This window comes from Ranitomeya variabilis, chromosome 3, assembly GCF_051348905.1.
Source record: "Ranitomeya variabilis isolate aRanVar5 chromosome 3, aRanVar5.hap1, whole genome shotgun sequence".
Lineage (NCBI taxonomy): Eukaryota > Metazoa > Chordata > Amphibia > Anura > Dendrobatidae > Ranitomeya > Ranitomeya variabilis.
The window spans coordinates 778,465,170-778,479,780 of NC_135234.1; the positions used below are offsets into that span (position 1 = coordinate 778,465,170).

The 14,611-nt window shown below is 58.3% G+C and overlaps 1 protein-coding gene across 3 annotated transcripts in view; it reads left to right on the forward strand.

Annotated features, from left to right (window-relative positions):
• The window catches only part of STIM1 (stromal interaction molecule 1), a 54,545-nt gene extending 41,345 nt beyond the window's left edge, over positions 1 to 13,200 (forward strand). The window contains exons 6-13 of one of the 3 annotated variants that reach the window (XM_077298941.1): positions 1,011 to 1,188; positions 4,227 to 4,404; positions 6,600 to 6,767; positions 6,849 to 6,949; positions 7,663 to 7,898; positions 8,291 to 8,371; positions 8,852 to 8,909; positions 12,292 to 13,200. In XM_077298941.1, the coding sequence (XP_077155056.1) occupies positions 1,011 to 1,188; positions 4,227 to 4,404; positions 6,600 to 6,767; positions 6,849 to 6,949; positions 7,663 to 7,898; positions 8,291 to 8,371; positions 8,852 to 8,909; positions 12,292 to 12,793 (1,502 nt within the window). In that variant the 3' untranslated portion in view covers positions 12,794 to 13,200. Of the gene's footprint in view, positions 1 to 1,010; positions 1,189 to 4,226; positions 4,405 to 6,599; positions 6,768 to 6,848; positions 6,950 to 7,662; positions 7,899 to 8,290; positions 8,372 to 8,851; positions 9,198 to 12,291 lie in introns of all 3 variants that reach the window. The other 2 variants (XM_077298942.1, XM_077298940.1) reach the window with 2 other exon arrangements.
• The last annotated feature ends 1,411 nt before the right edge of the window (positions 13,201 to 14,611 follow it).

Below are 14,611 nucleotides of genomic sequence, written 5' to 3' on the forward strand. Positions count from 1 at the left end.
CCATTAGGAGCACTCTCTCTGCTCTGAATCCCCCATTAGCAGCACTCTCTCTGCTCTGAATCCCCCATTAGCAGCACTCTCTGCTCTGAATCCCCCATTAGCAGCAGTCTCTCTGCTCTGAATCCCCCCATTTGCAGCACTCTCTCTGCTCTGAATACCCCCATTAGCAGCACTCTCTCTGCTCTGAATCCCCCCATTAGCAGCACTCTCTCTGCACTGAATCCCTCCATTAGCAGCGCTCTCTCTGCTCTGAATCCCCCCATTAGCAGCACTCTCTGCTCTGAATCCCCCCATTGGCGGCACTCTCTGCTCTGAATCCCCCCATCGGCGGCACTCTCTGCTCTGAATCCCCCCATCGACGGCACTCTCGTTCTTGGCCGCGGAGCTGACGCTCTCTGTGGGGTCACAGCTGATGGGGGGCTGCTCCGCGGTTTTCTCGGCTCGCTGTAAATACCGGATTATTTTTAGGCCGTTTAATTTATAATTTCTCACGGAATGAAACCCGAGAGGCGAGCGGGGCCCCGGCCAGCGCTGCATAATGGGAGGAAGCGCGGCCCCCGGGGACGAGGCGGCTACAGATCCTGCTCCGCTCGGCTGTGCGCAGCTTCATAGCCACAGGTTACGTGCCGCAGGGCACGAGGGGGCGGCAGGTGCACTCTGGGTAATGTCAGCACCCCAGGGTGGTCCTACATGTGACCCGCTGTGCAGCTGCCGAGCCCCCCAGTGTCACTCCGGATGAGGAAGTGGTCAGCGCAGTTACACTAAGGTCCGCTCCTCCTATACAGAGCGGGGGAGGGGGACTAGAGGAGGAGGGTGGCAGTTATTAACCATACACTGCCCAGAGAGGAGGCCGGTGACCTGGGGTCTCCAACAAGCTGCACAACTACAACTCCCAGCATGTCCCACGAGTCTGCAGCTGGGTGATGGAGATGGGCAGATCCGTACACTGGGGGGCCCTCGTTACTGATCACATGGGTGGGCCGCTCTCACCCCCCCTCCTCTGCCCACAGTGACTCGTCATAACCACCTGAAGGACTTCATGCTGGTGGTCTCCATCGTCATCGGGGTCGGGGGCTGCTGGTTCGCCTACATCCAGAACCGCTACTCCAAGGACCACATGAAGAAGATGATGAAGGACCTGGAGGGGCTGCACAGGGCCGAGCAGAGCCTGCACGATCTGCAGGAGAGGTGGGTGACGCTCCGTAGGGGTCCGCCGGGTGACGCGCTGCAGGGCTGCTCCCTAGGACTGGCTGTCTCCTTTCCTATAGGGGTCCGCCAGGTGATGCACTGCAGGGCTCCTCCCCAGGACTGGCTGTCTCCTTTCCTATAGGGGTCCGCTGGGTGACGCACTGCAGGGCTCCTCCCCAGGACTGGCTGTCTCCGTTCCTATAGGGGTCCGCTGGGTGACGCACTGCAGGGCTCCTCCCCAGGACTGGCTGTCTCCTTTCCTATAGGGGTCCACCAGGTGACGCACTGCAGGGCTCCTCCCCAGGACTGGCTGTCTCCTTTCCTATAGGGGTCCGCTGGGTGACGCACTGCAGGGCTCCTCCCCAGGACTGGCTGTCTCCGTTCCTATAGGGGTCCGCTGGGTGACGCACTGTAGGGGTCCTCCCCAGGACTGGTTGTCTCCTTTCCTATAGGGGTCCGCCGGTGACGCGCTATAGGGGTCCTCCCCAGGACTGGTTGTCTCTTTTCCTATAGGGGTCCGCCGGGTGACGCGCTGTAGGGGTCCTCCCCAGGACTGGCTATCTCCTTTCCTGTAGGGGTCCGCCAGGTGACACGCTGTAGGGGTTCTCCCCAGGACTGGCTGTCTCCTTTCCTGTAGGGGTCCACCGGGTGACGCACTGTAGGGGTCCTCCCCAGGACTGGTTGTCTCCTCTCCTGTAGGGGTCCGCCGGGTGACGCACTGTAGGGATCCTCTCCAGGACTGGTTGCCTCCTTTCCTGTAGGGGTCCGCCGGGTGACGCACTGTAGGGGTCCTCCCCAGGACTGGCTGTCTCCTTTCCTATAGGGGTCCTCCCCAGGCCGCTTGTCTCCTTTCCTATAGGGGTCCGCCAGGTGACGCGCTGTAGGGGTCCTCCCCAGGACTGGCTGTCTCCTTTCCTATAGGGGTCCACCGGGTGACGCACTGCAGGGGTCCTCCCCAGGACTGGTTGTCTCCTTTCCTGTAGGGGTCCGCCGGGTGACACAATGTAGGGTCATCCCCAGGACTGGCTGTCTCCTTTCCTATAGGGGTCCACCGGGTGACGCACTGCAGGGGTCCTCCCCAGGACTGGCTGTCTCCTTTCCTATAGGGGTCCGCCGGGTGACGCGCTGTAGGGGTCCTCCCCAGGACTGGCTGTCTCCTTTCCTATAGGGGTCCACCGGGTGACACGCTGTAGGGGTCCTCCCCAGGACTGGCTGTCTCCTTTCCTATAGGGGTCCGCCGGGTGACGCACTGTAGGGGTCCTCTCCAGGACTGGCTGTCTCCTTTCCTATAGGGGTCTGCCGGGTGACGCACTGTAGGGGTCCTCCCCAGGACTGGCTGTCTCCTTTCCTATAGGGGTCCGCCGGGTGACGCACTGTAGAGGTCCTCCCCAGGACTGGCTGTCTCCTTTCCTATAGGGGTCCACCGGGTAGCGCACTGTAGGGGTCCTCCCCAGGACTGGCTGTCTCCTTTCCTATAGGGGTCCGCCGGGTGACGCGCTGTAGGGGTCCTCTCCAGGACTGGTTGTCTCCTTTCCTATAGGGGTCCGCCGGGTGACGCACTGTAGGGGTCCTCTCCAGGACTGGCTGTCTCCTTTCCTATAGGGGTCTGCCGGGTGACGCACTGTAGGGGTCCTCCCCAGGACTGGCTGTCTCCTTTCCTATAGGGGTCCGCCGGGTGACGCGCTGTAGGGGTCCTCCCCAGGGCTGGCTGTCTCCTTTCCTATAGGGGTCCGCCGGGTGACGCACTGTAGGGGTCCTCCCCAGGACTGGCTGTCTCCTTTCCTATAGGGGTCCGCCGGGTGACGCGCTGTAGGGATCCTCCCCAGGACGGTCTGTCTCCTTTCCTATAGGGGTCCGCCGGGTGACGCACTGTAGGGTCCTCCCAGGACTGGCTGTCTCCTTTCCTATAGGGGTCCGCCGGGTGACGCACTGCAGGGGTCCTCCCCAGGACTGGTTGTCTCCTTTCCTGTAGGGGTCCGCCGGGTGACACAATCTAGGGTCCTCCCCAGGACTGGCTGTCTCATTTCCTATAGGGGTCCACCGGGTGACGCACTGCAGGGGTCCTCCCCAGGACTGGTTGTCTCCTTTCCTATAGGGGTCCGCCGGGTGACGCACTGTAGGGTCCTCCCAGGACTGGCTGTCTCCTTTCCTCCTGACTTTTGGGTTTGTACAGGAGACGCTCCTCCATGTACGGTTGAGGCCTCGTTAACCCCCCGTTGCAGTGGAGCCCCCATTACGCGCCGGCTCTATATATATCGCTGTGTAAACACCCTGTGACCCCGAGTCAGATGCGGCTGAGCTGAGTGTGCGCTGTCTCTGTGTATACACAGTCTGGAGCCGGCAGCAGCCGCTATATTTAGGCCCCTCTGCGCTCACATCCTCTCTGCGCCCCCCTTAGATTGCCGGCTCTTCTGCTGGCGGTGTATATACTGTGTCCCCCCGTGTCTGCGGTCACTGCACCCTCCACTGTGCATGGAACGGGGGCCACATCAGGACGCGCCCTACAGACGGCAGGATGGGGATTGTAAGCACCCGGACCCCCGACATAGCTGGTGGCAAGGGGGGGCTCTTCACTCTCTCGTCTCCCCCTCATCCAGAACTAGGTTAATTTAGGACTCTGACTAATCAGTAGGACTCCCACCATCCCTTGTTTACCACTCACATTCCCACTGAGACCCCGGGCACCTGTGAAACGTTGGGGGTGTGGGGACACAAATGTCATTCCCCTTTAAGCAGTGGTGACTCAGCTGTATAGGACATCCCCCCCAGGAGACCCTCGGGCTGGCGGCCCCCTGCTCTCACATCCCCGCAATGTGCCTGCGTACTGGAAACGAGCGACCTGCAGCCTCGGCGACCTCTAGTGGTGAGGAGAGATCAATGCGCTGGCCGGACGTCCCGTGGCCTCAGTCTGATGAACAGTCACATCCAGTGCGACCACCCTCGGGGCTGGTCCAGGTCCCAGTGTGAGGGGGTCTGCTTGATGATGACTATTCCCCATGGTGCTCGCTGCCTCCGTATAACGCTCCCGTCCTCTCCAGGCTGCAGAAGGCGCAGGAGGAGCACCGCACCGTGGAGGTGGAGAAGGTTCATCTGGAGAAGAAGCTGCAGAATGAGATCAGTTTGGCCAAACAGGAGGCGCAGCGGCTGCGAGAGCTGCGGGAGGGCACGGAGAACGAGCTGAGCCGGCAGAAGTACGCGGAGCAAGAGCTGGAGCAGGTGAGAAGACCCCCGAGTCCCCCCACGGATCCCCATTACCCCGTATTACCGTGTCCCGGAGAAGACCCCCGAGTCCCCCCATTACCCCGTATTACCAGTGTCCCAGAGAAGACCCCCGAGTCCCCCCACGTATCCCCATTACTATCTATTACCAGTGTCCTGGAGAACACCCCCGAGTCCCCCCACGTATCCCCATTACTATCTATTACCAGTGTCCCGGAGAAGACCCCCCGAGTCCCCCCACGTATCCTCATTACTATCTATTACCAGTATCATGGAGAAGACCCCCCCCGAGTCCCCCCACGTATCCTCATTACTATCTATTACCAGTCTCCTGGAGAAGACCCCCGAGTCCCCCCCACGTATCCCCATTACTATCTATTACCAGTATCATGGAGAAGACCCCCCCCGAGTCCCCCCACGTATCCCCATTACACCATATTACCAGTGTCCTGGAGAAGACCCCCGAGTCCCCCCATGTATCCCCATTACTATCTATTACCAGTGCCCTGGTGAAGACCCCCAAGTCCCCCCACGTATCCCCATTACACCATATTACCAGTGTCCTGGAGAAGACCCCCGAATCCCCCCATGTATCCCCATTACACCATATTACCAGTGTCCTGGGGAAGACCCCCGACTCCCCCCATGTATCCCCATTACACCATATTACCAGTGTCCTGGAGAAGACCCCCGAATCCCCCCATGTATCCCCATTACACCATATTACCAGTGTCCTGGGGAAGACCCCCGAGTCCCCCCATGTATCCCCATTACACCATATTACCAGTGTCCTGGAGAAGACCCCCGAGTCGCCCCCACGTATCTCCATTACCCCGTATTACCAGTGTCCTGGAGAAGACCCACGAGTCCCCCATGCATCCCCATTACCCTGTGTCACGGATCCCACCAATTCGTTACGTACCCGCTCTCAGCACGTGACTTGGGGTTGCGCCTGCAAGGGTTAATCTATCTCCCCTCTCTCAGTCCAGCATTCAACCCCTGTACTATGCTGTAATGGGAGCGTAAATCACACACCGACCCAGGCCACACACCCGCTCATACACGCTGCCACCACTCACCGAATACACGGGCAATGAGTCCCAGAAATATTACTAATACTGTCTACCACTCATATGGATCACACAGTTAAAGGCTATGGATTCTTTAGAACATACAAGGTTCAACTTGTTAAAGTTGTATGCTTTAATACAAAAAGGTACAGTGCTTACAGTAAGAAAAAGGTATAAAAATATGGAAATAAAAAGACATAAAACTTATGCAAAACAGTATAAAAGAAACAGGAGAAAACTAACAGAAATAGCGAACTGGTAGTCTGCTTCTGCTCCCTGAGGGTAGGATGAATATGGACTGGAACACATCAGCTAGGCTGACCCTCACATGTGAACAATTTTGAATGTATACAAGCCAAATTTAGAGAGTCACCATGGACGTCAGATTTCTATACCAGCCCCTCAAGTTGATATTCTAATAGATTGGTTTTGCTTGGACCATGGCCTCGCCCCCAATGAATATATTATTTTCTCTGAGACTTCTTTGTGTAAAGCTTCCCACAGATAGATAGTGTCAGGCTGTAATTGACATCTCTTTTCAAAGAGCTAGGAGGTGTCAAATGTTCCCTTTCTTGGTTCCCAGCACGACCCCCTGGTGAGATTGGAGACAGAAGTCTGCTGTCTCAGGAGAATGCATATTAACACCTGGGTGAGACCTGCAGCCTTCAGGACAGATGTTACAATACTAGTCACACAATACACCTATACATGGTTCACTTCACATATATACTGTTCATATATACATATTTCACTAGAACGCTGTATTAAAAGTACCCTGGAGAAGACCCCCGAGTCGCCCCCACGTATCCCCATTACCCCGTATTACAAGTACCCTGGAGAAGACCCCCGAGTCGCCCCACGTATCCCCATTACCCCGTATTACCAGTGCCCTGGAGAAGACCCCAGAGTCGGCCCCACGAATCCCCATTACCCCTTATTACCAGTGCCCTGGAGAAGACCCCCCGAGTCGCCCCCACGTATCCCCATTACCCCATATTACCGTGTCCTGGGTAACGCCCCGTGTCGCCCTCTTGCCCTGGCACAAGGCCTGTAGGTGTTTTGTGTCCCCTGTGCCCCCTGGTACCTTGTTGCCCCCTGACGTCGCCTGTTTGCCCCCGGCAGGTGCGCATGGCTCTGAAGAACGCAGAGAAGGAGCTGGAGTCTCACAGTAACTGGTCGGCCCCCGAATCTCTCCAGAAATGGCTGCAGCTGACGCACGAGGTGGAGGTCCAGTACTACAACATCAAGAAGCAGAACGCTGAGAAGCAGCTGATGCTGGCCAAGGAAGGGGTGAGGGTCCGGGGGTTCCTGATGCCGCCTCACCCTCCAGCCCCCGCCGACTCCTTCACCTTCTCTTTGGTTTCCTATTAGGCAGAGAAGATAAAGAAGAAGAGGAACACGTTATTCGGGACGTTCCACGTGGCGCACTCCTCATCGCTGGATGACGTGGACCACAAGATCCTGTCTGCAAAGTAAGTCTGTAACAATGGTGCTGGCCGGCCCCTCGTCTGCCCCCCTCTGGGCTCCGTGCCACCCTGCCGGGCTCCGCGCCCCTCGTCTGCCCCCCTGACGGGCTCCGCGTCCCTCGTCTGCCCCCCTGCCGGGCTCCGCGCCTCTCGTCTGCCCCCCTGCCGGGCTCCGCGCCTCTCGTCTGCCCCCCTGCCGGGCTCCGCGCCTCTCGTCTGCCCCCCTGCCGGGCTCCGCGCCTCTCGTCTGCCCCCCTGCCGGGCTCCGCGCCTCTCGTCTGCCCCCCTGCCGGGCTCCGCGCCTCTCGTCTGCCCCCCTGCCGGGCTCCGCGCCTCTCGTCTGCCCCCCTGCCGGGCTCCGCGCCTCTCGTCTGCCCCCCTGCCGGGCTCCGCGCCTCTCGTCTGCCCCCCCCACGCCAGGCTCCGCGCCTCTCGTCTGCCCCCCCCACGCCAGGCTCCGCGCCTCTCGTCTGCCCCCCCCACGCCAGGCTCCACTCCGCACTCCTCGACTCCCCCCCCCCCCTTCCCCTTGCTGTGCTCTGCAAAACCTCCCTCTCCCACCCCCTACCCATTCCTGCCAGGCTCTGCGCCCCCTGCCGGTGACTCCCCCACCACTAGTTTATGTAGCAGGTGTGGGGACGCTATCCGGGGTCTCTTCTGTATGTCGGGACATCATGTTGCGGTGGTCTTCCATGTGGCTGACCTCTGCCGTCCCCCAGGCAGGCCCTCAGTGAGGTGACGGCGGCCCTACGAGAGCGGCTGCATCGCTGGCAGCAGATTGAGATGCTCTGCGGCTTCCAGATCGTTAATAACCCCGGGCTGCTCGTCCTGATGACCTCGCTGAACATCGACCCCAGCCTGATGGTCGGAGCCCGGCCTGCCCCCGCCCCCTTCATCATGACGGACGACATGGACGACCTGGACGAGGAGCTCGTGTCTCCACTCAGCATGCAGTGTAAGTGTGCGGGGGTGGGGCTAGGAGGAGGGTGGGGCTAGGAGGGGCGGGGCGCGGGATGGCAGAGGGGGTGTGCAGTATGGCAGTATGGGACAGTGGAGAAAGAGGGGTGCAGCATGGGATGGCGGAGGGGGTGTGCAGCATGAGGGTGCAGCACAAGACGGCCGTGAAGAGTGGTGCAGTGAGCGGGTACGGAGGAGATGTGCAGCGGAGGTGACGGGCTGTATCCAGTGGCTCCCGGCAGGGCCTGATGACAGGTGACACGGCCTGTTGACGGGTGACACGGCCGCCGGTGCCACGTCCTGCCTGGTGCGGCTCTCCGGGGGGTGATGCAGGTGGTCGTGTCGCCCCATATCTCCCTCACTGAAACGTTTCTCTCCCGGTTGGCACAGATGCCGCCTGGCTCATGGGTCGCCGGTACAGCGAGCGCCCGTCCACCTGCTCCGAGGATTCTGCCCTCTGGAAGTTCTCTGGTTTGCTCCATGTTCTCGTCTCTCTCCTGTAACCCTTCACTTTCCTGCTGCTGCGAATGTGCACGGGCATCTAACAGCGGGGGAGGGGCGGACCACCGAGCATGGGCTGCCCACTGCTGCCCCCAGGCCCCACCACCATCCACCCTCACATGGGGGTCCGATCAGACCAGCTCCTACAATGGGCCACGTACCAGCCTCCTTATCCCCAGAGCTCACAGTGTATCACTACTCCCATCATCCACAGGTAATGTGATGGTGAGAGCTGAGCGCCCAGTACTGTCCCGACCCCGAGGAGGCGTCTCGTCCACACTCTGCTTACATGGGGCTGCCGGACTCTAATCCGGTCTGTAGCGCCATAGCTTTGCATATGGCGGCATGGTCACTCCACTGCTGTGCATGCTGGGGAAGTCATGGTGAACTGGGAGGGCCGGGGGTCCCGGCAGAGCATCGCTGACATTGTGCCGTCTCTTCTCTCCGCAGCGCCCTCGCTCCGGCAGCGGCACACGGACTCTCCGCACTCCACCATGGGATCTCAGAGGTTGGTAGAAGGTCTCGTGGTCGGCCAGTCTGAGGCCAGCCCCCCCGTCCACTACCGACCCAGCAAAGTGTCGCTGCACCGTATGCGCAGCCTCTCTCACGGGCAGTCGTTCAGCTCGGAGCATTACCCCTCCAGCAGCTCCGCGTGCCCCCCACCGCCACCCGGGCCGCACTCCCTGCCCGTCTACTACCACCACTCCACCACCTACTACCTGCAGATGGACTCTCTGCCCGACCTGCCCCCGCCGGATCTCACCTCCGGGATCCCCTGCCGCTCTCCTAGCGTTGGGTAGAGTTGCATGAGCGTGCCGAGCCTGACCGCTGTGCGGTGTGCTGTGCAGTGTGCTGTGCAAACACTGACCGCTGTGCCCCGTGTGCTGTGCGATCACTGACCGCTGTGCGATCACTGACCACTGTGCGGTGTGCTGTGTGATCACTAACGGCTGTGCCCCGTGTGCTGTGCGATCACTGACTGCTGTGCCCCGTGAGCTGTGTGATCACTGACTGCTGTGCCCCGTGTGCTGTGCGATCACTGACTGCTGTGTGCTGAGCAATCACTGCTGCTGTGCGATCACTAACGGCTGTGCCCCGTGTGCTGTGCGATCACTGACTGCTGTGCCCTGTGAGCTGTGTGATTACTGACGGCTGTGCCCTGTGTGCTGTGTGACCACTGACTGCTGCTGTGCGATCACTGACTGCTGTGCCCTGTGTGCTGTGCGATCTCTGACTGCTGCTGTGCGATCACTGACTGCTGTGCCCCGTGTGCTGTGCGATCACTGACTGCTGCTGTGCGATCACTGACTGCTGTGCCCCGTGTGCTGTGCGATCACTGACTGCTGTGCCCCATGTGCTGTGCGATCACTGACTGCTGTGCCCCGTGTGCTGTGCGATCACTGACTGCTGCTGTGCGATCACTGACTGCTGCTGTGCGATCACTGACTGCTGCTGTGCGATCACTGACTGCTGCTGTGCGATCACTGACTGCTGCTGTGCGATCACTGACTGCTGCTGTGCGATCACTGACTGCTGCTGTGCGATCACTGACTGCTGCTGTGCGATCACTGACTGCTGCTGTGCGATCACTGACTGCTGCTGTGCGATCACTGACTGCTGCTGTGCGATCACTGACTGCTGCTGTGCGATCACTGACTGCTGCTGTGCGATCACTGACTGCTGCTGTGCGATCACTGACTGCTGCTGTGCGATCACTGACTGCTGCTGTGCGATCACTGACTGCTGCTGTGCGATCACTGACTGCTGCTGTGCGATCACTGACTGCTGCTGTGCGATCACTGACTGCTGCTGTGCGATCACTGACTGCTGCTGTGCGATCACTGACTGCTGCTGTGCGATCACTGACTGCTGCTGTGCGATCACTGACTGCTGCTGTGCGATCACTGACTGCTGCTGTGCGATCACTGACTGCTGCTGTGCGATCACTGACTGCTGCTGTGCGATCACTGACTGCTGCTGTGCGATCACTGACTGCTGCTGTGCGATCACTGACTGCTGCTGTGCCTTATGTGCTGTGCGATCACTGACTGCTGCTGTGCGATCACTGACTGCTGCTGTGCGATCACTGACTGCTGCTGTGCGATCACTGACTGCTGCTGTGCGATCACTGACTGCTGCTGTGCCTTATGTGCTGTGCGATCACTGACTGCTGCTGTGCGATCACTGACTGCTGCTGTGCCTTATGTGCTGTGCGATCACTGACGGCTGCTGTGCGATCACTGACGGCTGCTGTGCGATCACTGACGGCTGCTGTGCGATCACTGACGGCTGCTGTGCGATCACTGACGGCTGTGCCCCGTGTGCTGTGCCGACTAACTGCTTCATGGAGTTCACCCCTCTCAAAGCCGGCATTAACCCTTGACGTACTTACACAAACATCAGCAATTAGTAACCTCAGACGTCACATGAGTTTCCTCCTGCTGTGAATAGTGAGTGCAGCTCTGGAGGTGACTGGAGGATTCGACACGATGTAACAGCAGAATAGTGACTGCAGCTCTGGAGGTGACTGGAGGATACGACACGATGTAACAGCACAATAGTGACCGCAGCTCTGGGGGTGACTGGAGAATAAGACACGATGTAACAGCAGAATAGTGACTGCAGCTCTGGAGGTGACTGGAGGATACGACACGATGTAACAGCAGAATAGTGACTGCAGCTCTGGAGGTGACTGGAGGATACGACACGATGTAACAGTGAGTGCAGCTCTGGAGGTGACTGGAGGATAAGACATGATGTAACAACAGAATAGTGACTGCAGCTCTGGAGGTGACTGGAGGATAAGACATGATGTAACAGTGAGTGCAGCTCTGGAGGTGACCGGAGGATGCCATCTTATCCTGTGCTGTGTATGTAATCTGTAGTGATAATTTTGCTCCAGCATCTGAGGGGTTAGTGTCAGGTGATCTGGGTGGGCCGTGGATTTCTTACGTGGGGTCCGCAGTGCAGAGCTCTCGGCATTTCTGCCATTTTCGTACATAGAAGGCGATGCAGACGGCGGCTCCGATGGCTGCAGGTCGCCGCGGTCACCTGCGTGTTCCTCACTAAACAGTCACAAGTGGCGGAGGATTCGCAGTAATTTGTAGAATCCTTCCCGATCCCGTGCGACCACACTGACAGCAGACGGCGGGGAAGTAGCGCTGCTCCTGGACGGCAGACACTGGCGCTGCGCCCACGTCCTGCACTTACATAATGAAGCCCCCGGGGCTGAGCCTGACAGTTTACATGCTGATTGACCTCTCACCCCCATGGTCCTATCAGTCCGCACCCCCCTAACCTCCACTTACCATAGAGTCATCCTATGTATTGCGGATTTATGGGCTCTCCCACTATGCATGGTGTGATGGGCGGCTCCTGCCTGCTCTGTATGATGGGGTGGTGCAGTCGCTCCCTTGCCCTGTGTGATGGGGCGGTGTGGTCCCTCCCCCACCCTGTGTGATGGGGCGGGGCGGTCCCTCCCCCGCCCTGTGTGATGGGATGGTGCGGTCCCTCCCCCGCCCTGTGTGATGGGGCGGGGCGGTCCCTCCCCTGCCCTGTGTGATGGGATGGTGCGGTCCCTCCCTCGCCCTGTATGATGGGATGTTGCGGTCCCTCCCTCGCCCTGTATGATGGGGCGGTGTGGTCCCTCCCCCGCTCTGTATGATGGGGTGGTACGGTCCCTCCCCCGCTCTGTATGATGGGGTGGTACGGTCCCTCCCCCGCTCTGTATGATGGGGTGGTACAGTCCCTCCCCGCTCTGTATGATGGGGTGGTACGGTCCCTCCCCCGCTCTGTATGATGGGGTGGTGCGGTCCCTCCCTCGCCCTGTATGATGGGGCGGTGTGGTTCCCCCCCGCTCTCTCTAATGGTTTAATCTGCTTATTTCTCAGGGACCTGAGTCGTTCGGATTCGGAATCATCCATCCCGTATCTGGGGGATCCGCGGCTCAATAAGATCCCCAGCTCCAGATCCTGTCTGTCTCAGCGAGCCTTGGAGGAGCTGCCGTCCAGTAGTCAAACCCCCAATGGTGGAAACCGTCAGCTGGAACTGTCCAATGTTGGGGGGGCCCTGCAGAGACTTTCTGACAGCCCCCAAGCGGAGCAGAAGCTGGATGAGAAGTCCTGCAGCTTAGGAGAGATCAGCCTGGTGGGCACGGGATCCCACCACTCCGACTCTTCCCGATCCCACAGTCCGAGCTCCACTGAAGCCGACACGCCGTCTCCCGGATCGGAGGCCAGGCACAACCACACCAAGAGCACACGGATCCCACAGCTGGCCGCCAAGAAAAGCCCCGGAGAGGAGGACGGCGGCGGCTCCACGGGGGAGGACAACGACCCCAACTCTGGCAAGAAGAAGCTGTCGCTCAATATCTTTAAGAAGCCAAAGAAATAGACGCTCGTTGTGGTCCTCAGAGCGCAGGACACGGCGGGGGGCAGGAGGCGGCGAGGCCAGGACCGGACGATTCCCCACGTGAGCCCCCCAGAGCAGGCCTTGCACGTGCAATCACTGCGGGGGGCCGGGGCGCAGGCGGCTCATCCTCGTTACTTCGCCCCTCCAGTTACGGCCTCCCCCCGCTACGCTATGCATGGCTTCTGGGAATCTTTCCTCCCTTTGCCACCAAAAAAAAAAATCCGAAAACCCTGAAGAGGGCATTGCAGATTTCTACCTGTGGAGGGCGCTGTGGGTCTGGGGGTTTCTGTGGGACGTTTGTCTGATGTTTTATTTCTTTCTGTATTCTTTGCTGCAGTCAGGCATGCCGGAAGCCACAACAATAAAACCAAGAAAATGCTATTTATTAACCGCCGTGGTCGCATCGTGATCTGAAGAGAGCGCGTCCTGCTCCCACAGCTGAGGGGGTCGGTACAGTGTATCAGTGCAGATGATGATCTCACAGCTGAGGGGTTGGTACAATGTACTGTGGTTTGTGAAAGTATTCACACCCTTGGCTTTTCTTACATTACAACCTGTGTCAGTATTTTTGTAGTCAAATGTGTGTGACGCATCAGCACTACAGTCTAAATTGGTGAAGTGAGAAATATATTGGCAAAAGTTTATGGGATCAAATAACTAAACATTGGTGTGTGCATATGTATTCACCCCTTAAGTCCCTGGTGCAATCAATGCCCTTCATAAGTGCCATGCTTAGTGTGCAATGTAAGTGTCACATGTCTGTCAGGAAATACACTTTACCCTCTCTGAAAGGGCACAAAGGCTGCAACACCATTAACAAGAGGCACCACTACCAAACAGCAGCATGAAGACCAAGGAGATCTCCAAACAGCAGCATGACGACCAATGAGATCTCCAAACAGCAGCATGACGACCAAGGAGATCTCCAAACAGCACCACGAAGACCAAGGAGATCTCCAAACAGCACCACGAAGACCAAGGAGATCTCCAAACAGCACCACGAAGACCAAGGAGATCTCCAAACAACACCACGAAGACCAAGGAGATCTCCAAACAACACCACGAAGGCCAAGGAGATCTCCAAACAGCACCATAAAGAACAAAGAAATCTCCAAATGCTCCATGAAGACCAAGGAGATCTCCAACCAAGTCAGGGACAAAAAGTTATCGAGAAGAACAAGCCCGGATTGGGTTGTAAAAAAATCTCCCAATCTCTGATGATCCCTGGAGCACCATCAAATGGAAAGTACATGGTACCACAACAAACCGGCAAAGAGAGGGTCACCTGCCAAAACGGTCATCCCGGGCATTAATCAGAGAGGCAGCACAGAGACCACAGCTATCCCAGAAGGAGCTGCAGAGTTCCCAAGCAGAGACTGGAGCATCTGTCCATACGGCCACAATAAGCCGTACACTCCATAGAGGGGGCTTTTATGCAACAGTGGGCAGAAAAAGCCTTTACGTACACACAAATGTATGGCTCGATTTTGAGTTTGCCAAAAGACGTGGGAGACTCCCAAAATGTATGGAGGGAAGGTGCTGTGGTCAGAGGACCAAAATTTAACGTCTGGCACCAAACAAATTCAGCTCAATACCCCAAGAACACCATCCCCACAGTTAAACATGGTGACGGCATCATGCTGTGGGAATGTTTTTCGGTATCAGGGATAAGGAAAATGGTCCGAGTCGAGGGGAAGATGGTGTGAAATACAGGAATATTCTGGAGCAAAACCTATTTCCATCTGTCAGTGTTTGAGACTGCGACGTAGGTTCACCTTACAACAAGACAAAGACCCAAAG